Below are 18959 nucleotides of genomic sequence, written 5' to 3' on the forward strand. Positions count from 1 at the left end.
TGTACTTTCTCTGTATGCTGCACGTTCGGCTCGATCAGAATTGCATAGGCATTTTCAAGCCTTTGAAGGTCAGGTCTTGGGTCTCTCCTCAGACCAAAGCTCATGGACTCATTCGGCCCAGCTCCTTAACCCTTTCGGTGTCCAATTCCAACCACGAGGGCCTCTGACCTTGGTCGTGACCCTGTGCCCTCGGCCCCTTGGGCAGCTCCTTCTGACGGGCCATATCGAGGACGGAAAGGCGGGGGCGCAGAACTGCAGCCCAGGAACTGGCTGCCAGCTGCCAGGGGAAAAGGTTGGAAGGCCCGCGCCCTAGCCGAGGCGCCCATTGGCTGTGACAGCCACCCCCGGACCAATAGCCGGCGACGGCGGTGGCGTCACAACTCCCGGCGGGCAGCCGCAGGTCGGTGCTCACCTCGGTATCAACTGTGTCTGCTGCGACCTGTTCAGTCCATGCTCCGTGGAGCCTATCCCGTGGCCTACGCTGGGCTACTCCGGCCTCGGTGCGAGGACGACGAAACCTCAAGTGGGTGTGGGTCCTGGACAGAGGTGAACCAGACGGTCCCGCCCCCCGCACAAAGCGGGAGGCGCGGGGCCCGGATTAGAAGCACTTGGGGGACACGCCTAAAGAGCCCATAAAGGGTTGGCCAGTAGTGACCTTGCAGACCCGAGCATCCCAGCACCCTCAATCTCACCACCTCACACTGGCCGAACTGCAGCCCAACCGGAAGCAGCCGTACTACGCACGTACCTCGGCGGGCCTTAACTCCCATTGGCTGGGAACCTGTCATTTAATCTCTATTGAGCCAATGAGCTTTAGCTGGGCTGCGCCCGCAGAGCGCACACAGGCTGGCGGGGAAGCCAGACCCGGCTTCGTTCCTACCCGACTCCGCCAACTGGAGCTTCCTGCCGGCTTCTTCCTTGAGGGGAGACCCTGCCCGGGCCACATACCCACCCAGAATCCGAGCACTGCCTGAATGGAGGTCACTGAAAATTCTTAATACAAAGAAAGTGTTGAAGGGCCAGCAACTACCCTAAACCCAGCTTTGTAGTTTAACCTTTGAGCCTCCAACAGGATTATGCAGCTCAGTGGGCCAGGGTGGGTCATCCGTGGGATTCCTTCCTCAGAAGTGGCTCCGCTGTGCACTTGACCCCGCCCAGTTCCTTCTCCAGAGACTGGCTCACAGCCAGCCCTGCCTGCCCTGGACAGGACACACATATGAGTTCCACACACTTTTATTAGAGGGTTGGGACAGTCCTGCTAGGAGGCTTGGGTGATGCTCATAGCTGGTGAGGCTGCTCGGTGTGCCCTTCCCAGTGCCGGAACCCACAGGCTCAGCTTCCCCACTCCCAGCTGTCTACAGTAGTACCAGAAAAGCCCTGTTGCATGAGGCTGGAGGCAGTGCTGGCAGAGCAGGGCTGTGGTGAACGTGGCCGCTGATTCAGAACAGAGGACATCAAAGGGCAACTGGCAAGGTGAGGCCAGAGTGCTCAGCATCTGAGCCACTACCAGCCAAAGCTGCATGTCCTCGTTCCCTGTGCTGCAACAGGTGGCGTGTGCATGAGAAAGCCCCTCACTCTCCATCCTGGTTGGGTTTGATGAGCCCATATTCCACTGCTTTCCCCAGGCAAGCTGCAGCCGCCGTTGTGACAGGGCCCTCCTTGCTCTTGGCCAGCACTGATAGGATCTCCAGCATCTCGCTCTCCATCAGGGTGCTGGCGATCTCACGCGAGGCCTCCACCATGTTCAACACCACCACGGCACCCCGGTGCTGCAGCTCCTGACTGGGGCTCAGAAGCAGAGCCTGCAGGATCTCCAGCCAGTGTGTGGTCTGCAGGAAACACGGTAGTGTGACCCCCCACCCCGACCAACAGGCTTCATGAACCCTGGCAGGGGGCACCAGCCCACACTGAGACTTGCCCCGCCGACCGCTCCTATGCTGGGGACTCCAGGCCACCTCCCCTCCCCGCAGAGAGGCACTGACCACTTGGGGGATACGGCTGCACAGCGAGGGCCGCATGGAGGTGAGCATGGCCAGGCCCCCGGCGGCCGCCCGCCGCAGCAGCTCGTCGTCCTCCCCACTGTACAGCACCAGCAGCTTTAGCCGGTCATTGCCCTCGGCTTCAAAGAGGTCCTGTACCTGTGGCCAAACAAGGGGGTGGACCAAGTCAGCCGGGCAAAGCCCACCAGGGCACAGGCGTCCACATGACCGTGGGAAGCAGCCCTCACCTCCTGGCTCATGGCCAAGTTGCACATGCACTCCGTAGCCGCCCGGCGGATCATCTCGTGCTCCTCAAACATGTAGCCCTCGACCATGGGCACAGCCTTCTCCTTCAGGATCTTCTGCCTGCGGAGCCCAGGGTGGGAGGGTCAGCACCAGCAGGGTGTCTGCATCCTTGCCACCACGCCTGTGTCCCCATCTAGTCCAGCCCTGGGCAACGCCCAGGGACCCTACTGTACCATGTATGAACTGCAGTGGTTTCCAGCATGAGACCATGGACAATGCTCTAAACTAGGATGCCGGTGACCCTGACCCAGCACTCAGGCCACCTCACTTCATCGTATCCACGGCCCCAGGGTGAAGGTGCAGGTGTGTGTATCATGACTACTTGACAGAAAAGGAAACCAAGGCTGTGTAGTGAGTAATGTAGCCACGGTCACAATTAGTAACAACAGCTGATACGTATTGATTGGGAGCCAGGGAGCCAGGTCCCTTCATACTGTTTTACATGTATTTTTCTCATTTAATTCTCCTCACCACTATGCCATGAGGTAGATACTATAACCACCCCATTTCACAGAGGGAGTAACAGAGGCATGGAACTGCTAAGTACTTGGCTTGAGGTAACACACTAGTAACTAGAGAAGCCAGGGTTTGAACCCAGAGAGTCTGACTCCAGAGCCTGCACTGTTATCACCCAGTGCCTTGTCCCCGGTGGAGCTTTATCCTCCACTGTTGACACAGAGGAGTCACTGTAAGGCTCAGACAGAGCAATGACCGAAGAGAGCTTTCCTAACTGAAAAGCACTTTACTGGGGATAACCTAAAGTCCACGTCCCAAGGAGCCTTACCGGAGCCTCTCACTGATCCCCGCCAGGTTCGTTAGAGCCATGAGCGCCTCGAAGTTCTGCAGGCCTGAGCAGTTGAGGTGCAACAGGGAGACAAGGGGCCGGACCACCTCATAGATCTGCGATATGCACCCCACCTGTCAGGGTTACTCGCCCCAGCCCCTACTGACCCCACCGACCCTGCAGGCGGCAGTCCACCCCAAGAGAAGGGTGCCCTCCCCATCTTGGGTCTTAGCAAAGCTGCCAGTTCCTGTTGGTCCTTAAGAAGGAGCCACAGCCCAGGTCAGAGGCCATCAGGGCCCACTGAGGGAACAGGGTGGAGGAAAGGCCAGGTCTGGGGCAGGAAGACACGCACCCGTTCTCCAGGAAAGGTCATCTCTGGGTTGGAGGTGATGGTGAGCTTGGCGAGAGCCTGGGCTGCCTTTGTCTGCCCCACGTCAGTGCCTTCCAGGGCCAGCGGGAGCAGAGCCTGTAAGGACAGTCCTGCAGTGTCCAAGATGTGCCTGGGAGCGTAAGGCCCAAGCAGTCAGGCCCTGACGCCCTGACTGTGCCTCCCTCAGCTTTCTCCTCTTCGCTCAGACCCTCATCACCTCTCTGAGGTTTCCCATTAAGCTACGCAAACACTTCCTGAAAGGACTACCATTTAAGGACTAAACATGGTCTGTGCTGGGCGCTGGGGCCATGGAGGTCAATGGCACAGGGAAAGGAAGAGAACTCAGGACCTTAGCACACAACGCGCCCAACGCTCCAAGGAGCCCACCCTCATCAGCATCACTAACTCAGCAGGAAGATATTAAATATGCTTTTCTGTTCCACATCTAGCACTAACCTCTGGTGTCACGGCCACTGACTCATGTTTTATAGACCACAAGGAAGGAGTCTCTGTAAATTAGCTCACCTTGCCCCCTCCCTGAGCGACCACAGTGCCGCGGTCCTCTGCCTCCTCCACCAAAGCCAGGAAAACCCTGCAGGGAGAAGGCGGTGGTGGTGGTGAGCCGGCCCAGGGCTCTGGCAGGCAGACGCTCCGCTTCTGAGCTAAGGAAAGGAAGGCAGCCAAACGGTGGCCCCCTGCTCCGAGAGGCCCACGGCACCAGGACTTGCTCCCTCTGCAGTTAGTGGCAGCCTCAAGGCTTGCGAGGCAGGCTCACCTGGACAGCAGCTCTCTGCAGGAATTCGTCAGCACGGGGCTCTCGGTCTTCACCATGCACGTCATGGCGGACACCACACCCGCTGCCAGCAGCTTCTTCACCCGAGCCCGCACGAAACTCTGTTTGTCCTGGGGAAGGAGGTAGCTTAGCACGGGAGCCTCGGCCGACTAGACAGGGAAAGGGGACCCTCCTCACGGCACAAATTAATGAACATGAAAACAAGGCAAAAACCCACTTAAATGGAAGGCTCGTCTGCTGTGGATGCCCCAGATCAATAGATCCCAATGATACAGAGACCCCCAAACCCATTCCAGCGGCCCCCTTACCTTGGGGTGCTGCTCGGGCACGTGCTGCTTGGCATACTTGGCCAGCTCCACCATCTTGGGGTCGGGCTCCTCGTAGTCGTAGCTGTTGGTACAGTTCACCAGCGCCGAGGCCACCGCAAAGAGCACCGACCTCTCCTCGGCCTGCCAGGGGCAGAGGGACAGTCAGCGGGCCATCTCAGGGGCAGGGCAGCATGGGACCAGTGGCTCCCAGTTCTACCCTCGGCTGGAGCACGTGGGCACCAGGATGAATCTGGGGACATCCCCAGGTTCCGGTCTGGCACCACACTTTGGGAGCTCTCACATTTGACCTCCCCAGCTCCTCCAGGGATTGTCCTTTCTGACACTGCTGCTGTGGGCCAGTATGCCCACGCACACAGTGTGGCCACTCGGGCTACCAGCCCTTGCCCCCCGAAGCCACAAAATCCTGATGAGCTGTAATCCTAGACGGGGACCCTGGATGACTGCAGAACCCAGGGAGCTACCCGGCTGAGCTGGAACAGAGCCTTCAGGGCGGCCTCGTCCTCCACAAACTCTTCCTTCACGTCGGCGTCAAAGGTGAGGTAGGCCAGGCCCTCCACTGCCCAGCGCCGAGTGCCCGCGTCAATCTGCTCATTGCACAGCCACCTGGGGACATGCAGGGTAGTGGAAAGGCCGTCAGATGGGTGAGAAGGGGCATTAGGGCCAAGGGGGCAACACCAGAGGCTTGGGCATCCCCTCCACACAAGGAAGCAGTTCACATGGCAGGACCAGGAGGGTCTGCCTCGGGAGAGGGCAGCAAGGAGACCCCGCCCGCCACCCAGACCCTCCTCTGCTGAGGTCAGGCTGACGGTGGGGAGCCACGGACAACGCCAAATGACTCACTTGCGACACTGCTTGGCCAGTTTGAGAGTGGACCCTTCAGCAAACTGCTTCATGCTAAAGTCAGTCCCTCCAGCCGAGCCGAGCTTACAGAGTCCCTGGAGGAAAAGGCAAGAACCAGCTGTTGGCCTCTGGGGTGGACACAGAGCTGTGCTCCTGCACATCTGGCGTGGGCTCCCTCCCTGACACTCTGCCAGGCTCTCTGGAGGCCACGCACCCCCTGCCAGGCTACCATCTAGAGCATTTCGCAACAAAGTGAGCGCTTGGGGTGGTCACGTGACACAGCGCCTTGTTAGAGGCTGGCACGTTGGCCACTATGCTGTCTGTCCTGGGCCCCAGCCCCTCCTGATCTGTCCTGGGATTTGCTCTGTTCCTGTCCACGTGATACAAAACAAACCTTACAGGCAGAGCTAAGACGTGCGTGGGAAGAAGACAGGTGCCTCAGCCAAGGCCAAGATCCTTATGGGATGGAGAAACCCAGGACGAGGTGCCCCAGGGCGAAGACCAGCTCCCCCAAGGTAACTGCCGTGGGCTTATGGGGGCCAGACAGACCCCAGACCACCAGCTCATGGGGCCACCTGCAGGCCCAGCCTTTCTGCCCAGCCCTGACCAGCCTGGCCCCGCCAGCCCTCCAAACTCCTTCATTGCTGTCTCCTGCAGCTTCCGCCACCACCTCCAGGGGCAGCATGTGCTACCTGCACTGTCAGGTTTCCCTCTGCCTAAGGCTCACCTCTCTGACTTGACCCAGAGCCCTGTGAGAGGAGCAGCCAGGGCCCCTGCCTCCGGCCTGGACGAAGCCCTGCACGCCCACATTTCCTCCTAGAGTGTGCTGGGGCCACACCCTGACACCAGCCGGCCGGGCACCCCACGCGGTGGCCAGCCTGCCTGCCCAGACCCGCCCCTCTCACCACCAGCGCCCGGATGCGGATGCTGTCCTTCTCGCTGCGCTTGTATAGGTCCTTCAGCAGCGAGACGCCGTTGGCGGTGATGAACGAGGCCCGCTTGGCCTTGCCAGCCGCGTGGATCAGGGCCTCCACAGCCACCAGCTGCTCTTCCTCCCGCTCAGAGGCACACAGAGCGATCACGCTCTCCATGACGCCGTTCAGCTCCAGGGCCCGGTTGCCGGCGTCACATGGGCCCTGCAGGAGGCAGGACACCGTCTGGATGGCCCGCAGCTTCCCGGCCATCCCTTGGTCCTCAAACCAGCTCCTGGGGGCAGAGGGTGACAGCTGTCACACCAAGGCCAGCACAAAGGGACTCTCATCCCTCCCTTCCCCTCCACTGGCCAGGCATCTGCACTACTTGGGAAGAACAGCAGGAAAAGCCGCCAACAGGAAGACAAGGCCATCCCCCCAGACAGCAGTGCTGACGTTCCTTACCTAGGCTTCCATTCCAGCCTTCCCTGAAGACACACCACCTCTCACTCCCACCACCCTGTTCATCTCCTTTCCTGTACTTATTATTAAGATCTAAAATTGTTCTGCTCATTTTCATAATTTGTCATTTCCCAGCTGTAAGCTCCGTAAGGAAGGGCTGTCACATTGCACTGCTGGGTCAGAAGAGACATAGTAAGTGCTCAGTAAACACAGTAGGTGCTTGATGGCATTTGTGGCATTATAGAGAACTGATGTGAAAAAGAAAGTCCCTGGGGAGGTCACTCTGGAACAAGAGGTGGGCCTCGGGAGCACTCTGGCCCCTGCTGGTCCTCCCCAAGGCTGCTCCCTTCGCTGAGGGCCTTTCACTGCTGCCCCTCCCCAGGAAGCAGAGCTCTTGCCGGAACCCCTGGCAGCGGGAGGCAGGCCGACCCGCTTACTTGATGTAGTTTTCGCACAGTCGGTGGAAATTCTCCCTCTCGGCATCACACTTCAGGTCATCGAAGAGCTTGCTGAGGAGAATGGAGGCACTCATGCGGCTGTTTGCTGTCACCCTGAGCTCCCCAGGAGGCTCCAGCACAGAGCCCCCCACCTCCAGAATCTTTTTCAAACCTGAAAAGACACCCTGTTTAGAAGCAGAACACTAACCCGACAGGCAAAGGGAAGAGGTCTCTGGGAGATGCACAGCAAAGCAGGTGGACAAGGCTGTAGGGTGCAGACAGCTGCATCGAGGGCAGGTTGAGACAGCGTGGTCGGCTGACCCGCTGCTGACCGAGGCAGCTGTGGGGAAGGACCTCGAAAGTGAGGTCTGCGTGCCGGCCCTGCCAGCCGGGCCGAATGCTGGGGCTTTGAGGTTCCTCATGTGTAAAACTTATGGGAAAATCACAGCCACAGCTCACAGGATTACTGAGGTAACGAGGGTAAACACCCATTAGACGTGCTCGTGCAGAGACTTTTGCCAAGCTTAACTTATTTATATTTTACGGGAAAAGAGCTGTGTGAATTCAAGTATTAAACTTTAATATTTTTTCTTGAGTATAAAAGTAATATTCACTCACTAAAAAAAAAACCCTTCAGATACAGAAAGCTTGTCCAGCCTCCCAATAACCTGCCAGCAGGCCTGCTCAATGGGCACGCATGTGCACATGTTCACAGCTAAGGGTCTAACTGAGTCACCTAAGGGTCAGGCCACAGGATGCACGTCAGTGCCGACACACGGCGAGGTGCAGCCACTCCTGGGGATAAGCAGGCCCAGCCACCCAAGCAAGACACAACACATATGCTCAGGCTCTTTCTCTTTCTAAACAGTATCACCTACCTTGGTCAATGACCCAGAGGGTGAGGCTGTTGTTGGGGTCCTTAAAAGACTTCCGGGGCACCATTTTAATCAGGAGGGTCAAGGCGTTGTCTCGGCCTTGGCCTGAGACCCCCACCTCAGTCAGTAGCTCTAAGAGGTTACTGATGAGGACCTTCAGCTCCCGGGAGGGATCTGGCAACGAGAAGACATTTGTGGGTTCCATGGTGACCCAGCCATGTGACCTTTGAACTTCCCCAAGAGGCCAGGGAGATACAGGGAGGGCTGGGTTCTGGGCTGGGCTCCAGCCTTCACTGTACCCTGGCTGCTGAGACTCCGGAGTAAAATACTGTCACCAAGGCATAGTCCAGAAAAACTGGCAAGTCTGGTCACAAGAGACCTGGCCTGGTTGGCTCGGCCCTTTCCCCTCCATGACCACTACACCCAATGGACCACAGACCTGCCTCTACTCACCCACGATGATGGCGCCTTCTTTGCCTCGGAAGCCTTTCTTGACGCCTTCCTTGAGGGCATCAAACATCACCTGCAGCAGGTGGCAGGCAGCCAGGGACACAGCCTGGTTTTCCACGCCCAGGATGGAGACGACCCGCCGAGTTCCCAGCACACTCAGGGTCGCCACAGTCTGGAAGGGAGAGAGGTGGACAGAGCCCTAGGCTGCTGAAGGGCGGCCGCAGAGACCCCTAACTGGGGGTTGTGAGTGTGGTCGGGGGAGACAAAATTCGGGCGGAAGGAGCAGCTCCAAGTGAAGACAATGTGGCCTGACTGAGGGTGTGACCAGGGGAATGCCGAGATTATTTTGTTGGAAAGCAAATATTCCAGAAGGAGCCACCACTACCTCCCCAATTTCGGCTCCTCGGAGAAGACAAGGAAGACTGTGGCCCTGAGAGCAGCCATTCTGGTTCATGTCTCTCCAGGAAGGAGACACGTAAACCTGGACAAAGCTCTCTGACTACCAGCCCAGAGACACTTAGTTCCTCCCTAATGCTACCCCTGAGGGATGTGGACATGCATGGAATGGACCACAGGCCTCTCCACCCCATTTCTAAGCTGGAAACCCCAGCAGGTCCACACGGGTCTACCCCAGGTCACATGGGGGAGCGCAGGAAGGCTGAGGGAAGTGGACGGAATCCACATGGGTTTACCATTCTTGGTTCTAGGACACCCAGAAATATAGCCTGAGTTCAGAGCTTTCACAGAATATTTCACAGTTCCACTCCGATCTAGGGAATTGTAGGTTCCTCTAAAAGCAACCAAGAGTCAAGTCCCTGTCCCCGGGGTCCAGCCAGCTCAGGTAGGCACTGGGGCATGGACTTCTCCACACGGCCAGGACAGGGCTGTTCTTGCTGAAGTGTCTGTGCTGGACCCACAGTCTGCGCTGACAGACCCTTGAGAGTCAAGCTGCTCATATCTAGCCACTGCCTCGATAGCCAACATGCTGTGGGTGACATTACTCACCACATCACTCGCCGTGAGGAACCCCCACTCCGGGGAAATGCACATCGGATTATCAGGGAAAGACAGATGTCCTGTTCTTTGCAACAAGCTTGCTTTGATCACATGGACAGTAGTGAGTCAGTGACCAGGTGTCTCCATGAGTAGCTAAAGGAAAGCCTACCTCGCACTCAGTAGCCCCATCTCCCCACCAAGCAAGTGCTCAGGTGTCAGTGACTTTACTCTTTCCTGACCCCAGTTCGTCCCACATCATATTTGAGCCATTTTAAGTTTTTCCTCTCTTTCCTCCTTTACATGTCTCCTTGTACTCTGCCTTAAGTTTTTTGGGGGGTAATAAGCTGAGGGTGGAAGGGTGGATGGGTGAGTGGATGGATGGATGGATGGAAGGACAAATGGATGGACTAAAGCAGTAACTAGACAGTCCACCCCACCTACCCGTGACTGGTGCTCGGAGCAAATGCCGACCAGCGTGCGCAGAGCTGCCAGCATCAGGTCCGTCTCTCCTGTGTCCAGCAGGCGTTGCAAGAGCTGGACCCCATTGCTCCGGAAGATCTTCTCAGCCCCAGCATCCTCCCGGGCCAGCACCACCAGGTTCTGAGAGGCCTGTGTCAAAGGAAGCACACGTAACATGGACACTGCACGCAGCACGGGGCCAGGGAGGCAGAGGCCCTGAACTCTGGCCCTCACTGATGTCACTTAACAGCAGAGTGACCTTGGCCACAAATTTAACCTTTCCGAACTTCAGTGTCTTCCTCTGTAAGCAGAGGGAAGAGCCTGCTCTCAGGGTGGGGTCCTGAGTCCCTGGCAGAGCCTGGAGGGCAGGGATAGTGCCTCAGTCCCCTCCTGGCACAGGGCCTGGCCAACAAGGTGCTCAGTGCACACTGGTTCCCTCTCCTTGGCTCACTCCCAGGCCCCAAACCCTATGAGCTCCCGCCCAGACTCTGTGAACTGGGAGTTCCGCTCTCTCTCGCTCAGTCCAGGCCCCATACCTTCTGCTTCTTCTCAGTGCCTTTCTCTTGTGGGTCCAATAGGATCTGAAACATCTGTTCCACTTTGGCATCCGTAGAAGACATGTATCGCACCTATGACAAACCAACAAAGTGGGGAAGACATCACCTCTCTTGGCCAGAGACGACACGTTCCCTCTTTGTCCTCTCTTGCTCCTCCCAGGGCCTGGCTCCTTCCCTGGGAGGCACAGTGAGGATGTGTGGGCTTACGGCTGGCACCAAGCTACCTCGGGCAGGAAGGGACTCGCTCGGCAGCTTCTCTTGAGCTTCCCGTGGCTGTTTTCCTCTCTGAGTGACTTCCCGCTTGGGCAGCAGGGGTGGCACCTGTGCCGAGGGCAGTGCCTTTCAGAAGGGGAGGCATCCTGTTAGCCACAAGGCTACCCGCTCCCAGTGGTGCTACAGATGTTGGGACAGCATGGATGCACCGTCTGTGGCACTGAACCCAGCATTTATACTTCTAGCGAGGGAGCCAGCGGTTCATGGGGCAGTTGCTAATGCTCCCTTTAAGTCAAGCATTCTCTTTCTGATAGTTTTAAAAAATAATCTGAATGAGCAAGATCACCCAGGCCCTCTCCCACCCCCCAGTCCTGGGAATGGATGGTGGCACAACCCTTCCCCTCTTGCATCCATGGCAGGCATGACTAATCAGTCACAGCACATTCTCCTGCTAGGCCCAGGTGACTCCCTTCCTCATCCCTCTAAACACAGGGCTCTAGACAGACCCTGCTAATCAAACAGAGCCGGCACTGTGAGGAACACAATTTGCCTTCCCACGTCTCAGCCTTTCCATAAGTATTTCCTGCTTCCATTGCGTCAGTACTTTAACACCAAATTATCTGGTTAATTCAAACTTGGCTATAGTTCACGAATGGTCTTTAGATTCTTTTATCCTAAATTAATTTTTTAATATATGTGCCACACAAACAACGCTTGATTTAAAAAATTAACAGATGAAGCCAAGTCTCCTCTGAAAAGCCCCCTCATCCCATTCCTTTCCCCAGGGGTCACACTGTCACGATTTTGATGTGCATCTTTTAAATTGTTTTCCTTCATATTTACATATCCCAGGATAATCAGAGAAAAAATATGGTATTGTTTTAGGGGGCCGTTTTAACATAAACAATATCATACTATATGTGTCATTTTATATTTTGCTTTTTTTCATTTAACAAGTGTTGGCTTTTCATGTCCATACACGTGGACCTATCTACTTTTGGTTGCTATAACAAACAATTCTGTAGTAAGGACATCACCCAGTTCATTTAGCCATAATGCTGAGCAGTTAGGCAAGTTCCAGTTTTTCATTAAGACAAGCAAGGCTGAACTAAACATACACATGCCTGCTTGTGGACACGGGCAAAGGGAGACACATCAACATACTGGATCACAGGATACGCTCATTTAGAATTTTAAGAGATGTGCTCAAGAACTCTCCCAAAGAGCTGTACCAACTTACACAACTTCCAGCAGCCATGAGTGAGCCCATGTCCCCCCCCCAACCTCACCACTTAAGTGTCTGCCTCCCTCCTTCGAGCAAAGCGTACAAACTTTAAATGTTTATCAAACACTCCACCGAAGAAACAGCACCTTGCTGTTATTGTAGTTTGCTTTCCCTACCTGCTGGCAAGGTAGAGCATCACTCTATAAGCTCATGTGTCATCAGTACCCGCCCTCTGCAGAGCTGTGCTTACACCTGTGACCCGGATCCCTTTACCAGTGTCCCTCTACCACCCATCAACGCCATGCTCTCTCACTCACTCACATACCTTCTCCTGAATCTGGCCCCCGATGTTGCGCAGGGCCTCCTGGAAAACTCTGTTCTTGGGCTCCAGGCTCACACATCTCTGCAGGTCAAGGACAGCTTGGTCGAGGCGGCCCAGCTTCTCGAGGGCTTGGCTCCGCCGGTAAAGAGCTTTGACATCCCCACCGTCCTTTTCAATGGCTGAGCACAAACGGGAACTCTGTCAGCACCCGTGAGGCCACCATCTCCAGGCAAGAGCAGGAGGGAAAGGTCTTGAGGGCCAGAGGAAGGTGGGGGACGGATGTGGGGCTCAGTACTTCAGCCTCAGAAAAGGTGAGGGTCGCTGCAGAAAAGGAAATGCCCGAGGAAGTGGGAAAGAAAGAAGGCAGGTGTGTTTCAGGGGCAAAAGGAGGAGAATGTGAGGGTACAGTGGTCCAAGGCTCCTTGCCCCCCACAGAAGCCAGCCCCACAGCTCCACACAGGGCACGTTCCCTACCTTTGGATGCCTCGGTTTCTGCTTTGTCGTAATCTTCCTGTAAAAGGAAAAACAGGAGCCTAGGAGACTGTTCATCTCCTTTTCTGGGCAGTAACTGGGCAGCAGGGCTGTTCTCCAGAGTCACCCGGTCCCCCACCTCTGGAAGGCCCCTAAGAAATCCAGGTGTGGGGTGGCCTGGGAAGGTGAACTTCCAGTCAGGGCCCATATGGCAGCAAGATGGGCAAACCCGGACCTGTGCAGCCAGCTCCCTTACCAGCTTGAGGTGGCAGGCAGCCCGGTTGCGGTGCAGAATGGCCTGGTCCTGAGGCGTCGCGCCCAGACCCAGGGCCTGGGTGTAGGCCGTCAGGGCGCCCTCGTAGTCCCCGCATTTGAACAGCTCGTTGCCGTCCTTCCGCAGCTGCTCCACGGAGCTGGCCTGCGGAGGGAAGGGGTGGAGACGTCTGAGGTGGGCTCAGGGCAGAGCCCGGGAACTGGGGAGAGGAGGCTGGGGGCCGGGGACGAGCCCCATGGAGGGCCAAGGCTGGAGGAGGCAGCGGCCGGGAAATACTCAGAGCAGCTGCGAAGTGGTGATGGCGTGGGGGGGTGACGGGCTGGGGTTCTGGGGGGGGACCCGGGATCACTCACAGTCATTGAGGAGGGCGTCCCGAGTCAGCGCGGGCGCAGCTCTGGCTAGGTGGGTCCAGGCTTCGGAATGCGCCGTCGGCTGCCCCGCCCCAGTCCTGCGTCAGAGGCGGTGACCGAGGGGCGGGGCCAAGGCGTGCGCGCTCCGGCGGGGGGCGGGGCGCTCGGCCGGCTCCGCAGGCGCAGAAAAGTCCCGGGCGCGCCTAGTCTCTTTCCGTTGAGACCAGAGGGAGTGCCGTGGTGGCCCCAGCCCAGGCCCCGACCGCGACAGAAGTGCACGACCTCTACAGCTACCAGGGCCGCGAGCAGCAGGCTGTACAGGTCCAGCGCTAGGAGCAGGCCCGGGCTCCTGTGGGAAAGGGCACAGTATCAGGATGCTGGGTCTCTCTGGTGCAGCCTGTGGGTTACAGGCCCGCTTCGCAGATAAAGGCACAGTTTGTAAACACAAATTCAGGGGACTCACAGGCACCCTGAAGCCATCCATGGACAGATCCAGGATTGCAAACCCCGACAACACACGAAATACAAGACCTTCTCAGTTTTGACCCCTGCCCCACAACACACGCATGGCTCCCCGTTACCAGCTTTCATAGCCTCCTTCTTTGCAGAATTGTTTGCGATCTTATGTATACGTGATTTTATTTGAGGTCTGTCTTTCCACTAGTCTGTAAGCTACAAACCTTCCAACCCGAGATTTAGGAACAGAGCCCCGAACAGAGCCCCACATCCTGGAACTCCAGGGACGTGCTCCCATGGCTCTGGGGTTGGAGTTTTCACCTGCGGATGGGCGAGGCGGAAGGGCGGATAGGTTGACCTGGTGTACGGCCTCAAATTCAGCCCCGGAGCAGCAAGAGCCCCTTGCAGCCAGCAGGGGGCAGCAGTAGGCTTCCTCGGAGTATCAAGGAGCCCAGGACAGAAGAAACCAGGGGAGTAGCGGCCATCGGTATCCTGGGTGATCTGGCACAAGTGAGGGTGCTAGGCCAATGCTGAAGGGAGGGGCAAGGGGGCTGGAGACAGGCAGGAATGGTCTGCCCACACCCCACTCCATCCCTTCAGGAGAGTGAAAGGGATCAGCCACTATCAGAAGAGCAGGCTTCCTTCTTCCCCACCAGCTTCCCAGAGGAGCTCATGTCCTGCTGAGAGAGTAGGGGACCATGGGTAGAGTCCAGTGCTGTACCTGAGAGAGAGGTCAGCTGGCCAAGGGTTATCCAGCTGAAGAGGCCCATAGACAGCCTCCTCTAGAAGCCCATGAGGGGTCACCTCCACCTCCGCACTGGTCCCAGGAACCCCAACATGTCTCTGAGCCATGGCTGCAGACAGTAAAGGAAATAATCAAAGCCCCAAGGCCCCCGGGCACCATTAACACAAACCTGAAGCTTCTCTGTCACAGACCTCTGGAGATGGATGAAAGTGAGTTTCTATCTGCTGTTGGAAAATGTGGGGACTGTGACTCCAAGCTGCCTAAGATCTTCTGAGCTGAAGGGGGAAGGCTTAGAAGACTACAGGGCAAATGAGGGATGAAACAGAAGTTGAGCCATTAGCCTGAAAAACAGACAAGCATTTAGAGCCAGATGGGTTACTCTCCACCCACTCTCAGCTTTCAGCCTGCCATGGAAAGCCCTGGTGTTCTGATCGTTTCATTTCAGGCCCCAGAGACCCTAGTTCCAGTGTTTGGAGCTTCCCTCCTTAACTTGGCAACCACCAGGACGAGCCCAGCACCGAGGGCAAGTCCTTTTCCATAACCTCCCCCTGAGCCCTCATCTGCCCCTGCTATCAGCCAAAGCACAAAAGCTACCTTACTTGAGTTGACTTAGCAACTCGCTGAACCCATGTCACAGAGGAAGCTCTTCCGGGATCTCCAGGTCCTCTTACCCCTCATACTTCATAGCTGCCATCCCCTGAGACAAGGAATTTCTCCAGAAGGCCAGAAGCAGTGTTGTGTGTTGTGTTAGTGCCTACCTGAGGCCTGACAATTTCATGCTCCCAGAACAGCAGTGGCGACACGTATCACCCCAGGGCCCACAGCAGGTCCTTAGGCACTGAAGCAGGAACCCTATGGCACAAAAAAGAAATGCAAGTTTTGTCCTAGCACCTGAGAGCAAAGAAGACAGCTCCTGCCCCTGTGCCTTGCTGCCGGACGCCGCACACTGTGAGGCCGCTGTTTTACCTTTTCTCTTCCCCCTTCTTCCTCAGACCTTGGGCTCTCAGAGAGCCAGGCCATGTTTTTCTTGCGCCCCCAGCACCGTGCACTGAACCAGGGGCTGCGCTGCTGAGGGCACACACCAGCTGCGTTCTCTCACTGGAATTGCATCCCCAAGAACCTATCTGGACGAGACTCCACAATCTCCGGGCCTCCGCGGCGCCAGGGGCCGCTGTGGACGCTCCAGCTAGGTTTCCGGGGCTCACCAGGCTCTCAGGACAGCAGACGCCCGCCCCATCTGCGCTATGGGCTCTGAGGCGGCGCAACTCCTAGAGGCTGCCGACTTCGCGGCTCGCAAGCACCGACGGCAGCGGCGGAAAGACCCCGAAGGGACCCCCTACATCAACCACCCCATCGGTGGGTGCACCACCCAAGGAGCAACCGCAGCGGCGTATAGGGGGTGGGGACCGGGAAGGGAGTGCGGAGGGCGTGCACCTCATTGCGCACCTACTCTGTGCCAAGCTTTGTGCCAGGTACTGTTTAAACCTTTGTGCCAGGTGTTTAAACCTCAAACAACTCGGAGCTGTGGGCATGACTGTTCCCTGTGTATGGTTGACACCCAAAGAGAGTAAAGGGCTTGCCCAAGGTCACCCAGCTAGTGAGGGTCCCCATCTAGCTCTACAAACCCTACAACATGCTGCCCTGGGACCCCCTCCGGTCTGACTTCCTCCTTTACCCCGTCAGGTGTTGCTCGGATCCTGACCCACGAGGCGGGAATCACTGACATCGTGGTGTTACAGGTAACTTTCCTCCACCTCTGTCAGGAGGCTGGGGTGGGGATCCGGGGCCCCATTCAGCTCTGGGCACCCCGTGGCTGGCATCACAGGGCTGAGTGGAAGCCTGTTCCTAGGCAGCCCTGCTCCATGACACGGTGGAGGACACAGACACCACCCTTGACGAGGTGGAGCTGTACTTTGGGGTCCAAGTCCGGCGTCTGGTGGAGGAGGTAACAGATGACAAGACTCTGCCCAAGATGGAGAGAAAGCGGCTGCAGGTGGAGCACGCACCCCACAGCAGCCCAGGGGCTAAGCTGGTGAAGCTGGCAGACAAGCTGTACAATCTGAGGGACCTAAATCGCTGCACCCCAGAGGGTAGGCTCCTCCACCTGCTCTGAGGGAAAGGGGAGGGTCTACTTATGGAGGCACAGGTTGGTCAGTTCCCCTGGAAAAAAGCCTGGGTATTCTTGTTAATTTCCCCCAACTAATCCCAGTAGATCACTCTGATCTATAACTGGGCCAAAGGCAAGTTTTTGTGACAAATCATACCATCAAGAAGTCATCTCATGGCTCTGCACCAAGCCCTCCAGGAAGCTGGCAAAATCCAGTGCTGTCCCGTGAGCAGTTCTCTGTTCATTCACATGCAGGATGGTCCGAACATCGAGTCCAGGAGTACTTTGAGTGGGCAGCGCAGGTGGTGAAGGGGCTTCAGGGAACAAACCCGCAACTGGAAGAGTCTCTAAAGCAGCTGTTTAAGGAGCGGGGGCTGACACTCTGAGCAGTGCTTGGAGCCATCAAGTGGCAGACTCCAGCCTTGCCCAGGCCAGCCTTTCAATGCCTTCCAAGCTCGTCCCTGGTTCGCTCAGCCTAGTAGCCAAAAATACTTGTCTTTTCTCACTCTGAAGTTCTCCTGCCAACTAAGCTGAGCTCTGGATTGTGGGCGTCAGATGCATCCCATCCACTTCTAATGCATTCACTGCCCTTCAGGCCTCGGGTCTGTTTGCCGTTTTGCATAGTGGGATCTCTGGCCCCTTAGGGACTTGGGCTTATATAAACTCTAGTTTATAGTCGTTATGGAAAATAAAGCATTTTGGGTAAAGGTTTAAGTTGCTGCTTCTCCTTCTCCAGCCTTGAGTGGGGAACCAGTAGATGGGATACCTACCTTGCCCCCTGAAACAGGTCCCTTGGGTTAAAGGACTCAACCCCTCTGAGCCTGGCTTCCTTATCAGTGAGAAAGGTTATGTGATTCTCAGGTTTAGATTACTTGATGCGCCTGATGGAGCCTGACACATAAGTACTCAAAAAATGGTAGTCTGCCTTGCTAAGTTGGTTCGAGTTACAGATGTACTGGAAAGCACTGCCACCTGCTGAGCACAGGAGAGGCCCCAGCAGCAACATAAGAGGGCCGGTGGGGGACTGCAGGTCCCTTACACTGCAGGTTGCAGCCCACCCAGTTCTCAGTCCTATCACCTTGTGGATTCCTTTGGTTGCTAAGCAACAGGAACTTCCGGGCGCCTCCGGGAGTGGCCGAGGGCCCGCCCACGAAGCCAGGTAGTGGGCGGGATGTGGGAGAGGCGACGGTGCTTTGCCTGGCATCCGCGTGGAGGGTCACCAGATGATGGATGGGTTTTTGGTTGCTGGTGAGCCACTGAGGCTTATTAGCCTCCTTGAACAGGGTACATTTGAGGGACATGGAAATTGTTAGTTCAAAGCCACTTCATGCTGTACCACGATGATTCTTCACCCAAAGGCGGCCCTGAGTGCAATTTCTGCAGGAAAAAAAGGCGAAAGGCACCAAAAAGATGACTTCAAAAAGAAAGCGAGTTTCAGGACAGTCCCATATAAACGGATAAACAAAGTTCAAAGTAATCCTCTGAAGGCAAACGAGCGTGGTTTTTTTTGAGAATTTTGGTTTTCATTTTTTAAAAAATTAGTTTATCGGGGTGGGATTACAGGATTTAAAAAAAAAACACTTTCTTATGCTTCTTAAAATATTTGCCAAAGTTTGAAATCAGTCTGAAGTTTTTAAGTGGCTTAAAATGTAAGTTTCAAGACATTAACAAACATTAACCCCTTCTGTACCTTTAGAATGAAAAGGAAAGATTGTCACAAGGTGCTTGATGTTTTACAAACCTCATCTGTTCTTTGTAATGAACCAGATGAGACAGGCAAGGTAGGGATTATTCTCATTCTACAGAGTAGAAATAAGAAGCTGGGAGAGGTGAGAAGACTTGTGAATGATCAAATAGATGGAATAGTGACCGAATCAGGACCAGACTCCCGCTTTGCCACGCTGCTGGGCCTCTTAACCAGGGCAAAGTGAGCACAATTGAGGTCATTAACCACACTGGACATAGTAAAAGTCAGGTCTGAAGTGGCCAGTGGATTTGGATTATGAGTTTGAGGCCTCCTTAGATAACCTGTTTGAGTCAATACAGAAGGTATTTGCTTTTTAAAATTCACAAATTTTTTCAACAGTCAGAAACCTACAGAAAAGTTGGAAGTACAGGATGTTACTTTTTTTTTCCTGAACCACTTGAGGTTAACCTGCTGACCCCGATGCCCTGTTACCCCTACATACTTTAGTATTTAGACAAAGAAATTCTGTATAACCGAACTACAACCACCCACATCAAGAAA

The 18959-nt window shown here is 55.9% G+C and overlaps 3 protein-coding genes across 12 annotated transcripts in view; 1 reads left to right on the top strand and 2 right to left on the bottom strand.

The window, feature by feature from the left end:
• The window catches only part of RCCD1 (RCC1 domain containing 1), a 10035-nt gene extending 8897 nt beyond the window's left edge, over window positions 1-1138 (bottom strand). Inside the window, exon 1 of the mRNA XM_019639996.1 lies at window positions 413-1138. The gene's annotated coding sequence lies outside the window, so the exon portion shown is untranslated. The remainder of the gene's footprint in view (window positions 1-412) is intronic.
• Window positions 1139-1217: 79 nt separating this feature from the next.
• UNC45A (unc-45 myosin chaperone A) lies at window positions 1218-16298 on the bottom strand. Of its 10 annotated transcripts, none has more exons than XM_019640163.1 (23): window positions 16280-16298; window positions 14796-15456; window positions 13407-14713; window positions 13036-13197; window positions 12783-12819; window positions 12312-12487; window positions 10756-10887; window positions 10528-10620; window positions 9974-10141; window positions 8540-8708; window positions 8090-8260; window positions 7212-7383; window positions 6307-6607; window positions 5402-5496; window positions 5023-5164; window positions 4541-4681; window positions 4215-4342; window positions 3965-4031; window positions 3422-3535; window positions 3070-3185; window positions 2228-2345; window positions 1983-2138; window positions 1218-1829 (listed from the first exon to the last, which is right to left on the bottom strand). In XM_019640163.1, the coding sequence occupies exons 3-23, from the start codon at window positions 13410-13412 to the stop codon at window positions 1572-1574; spliced, it is 2922 nt and encodes a 973-aa protein (XP_019495708.1). In that variant the 5' UTR covers window positions 13413-14713; window positions 14796-15456; window positions 16280-16298; the 3' UTR covers window positions 1218-1571. The 10 variants fall into 10 exon arrangements, with proteins under 10 accessions (XP_019495708.1, XP_019495713.1, XP_019495710.1 ...); XM_019640168.1 differs by having other exon boundaries at window positions 13407-13752; window positions 14774-15456; XM_019640165.1 differs by having other exon boundaries at window positions 13407-14389; window positions 14581-15456.
• Window positions 15786-18959, top strand: HDDC3 (HD domain containing 3). The gene is made up of 4 exons (XM_019640172.1): window positions 15786-15960; window positions 16288-16343; window positions 16454-16694; window positions 16967-18959. Exons 1-4 carry the CDS (start codon window positions 15849-15851, stop codon window positions 17095-17097), a joined length of 540 nt encoding a protein of 179 aa, XP_019495717.1. The 5' UTR covers window positions 15786-15848; the 3' UTR covers window positions 17098-18959.

Source organism: Hipposideros armiger, unplaced genomic scaffold (assembly GCF_001890085.2).
Source record: "Hipposideros armiger isolate ML-2016 unplaced genomic scaffold, ASM189008v1 scaffold_48, whole genome shotgun sequence".
In the NCBI taxonomy this organism is placed as follows: Eukaryota; Metazoa; Chordata; class Mammalia; order Chiroptera; family Hipposideridae; genus Hipposideros; species Hipposideros armiger.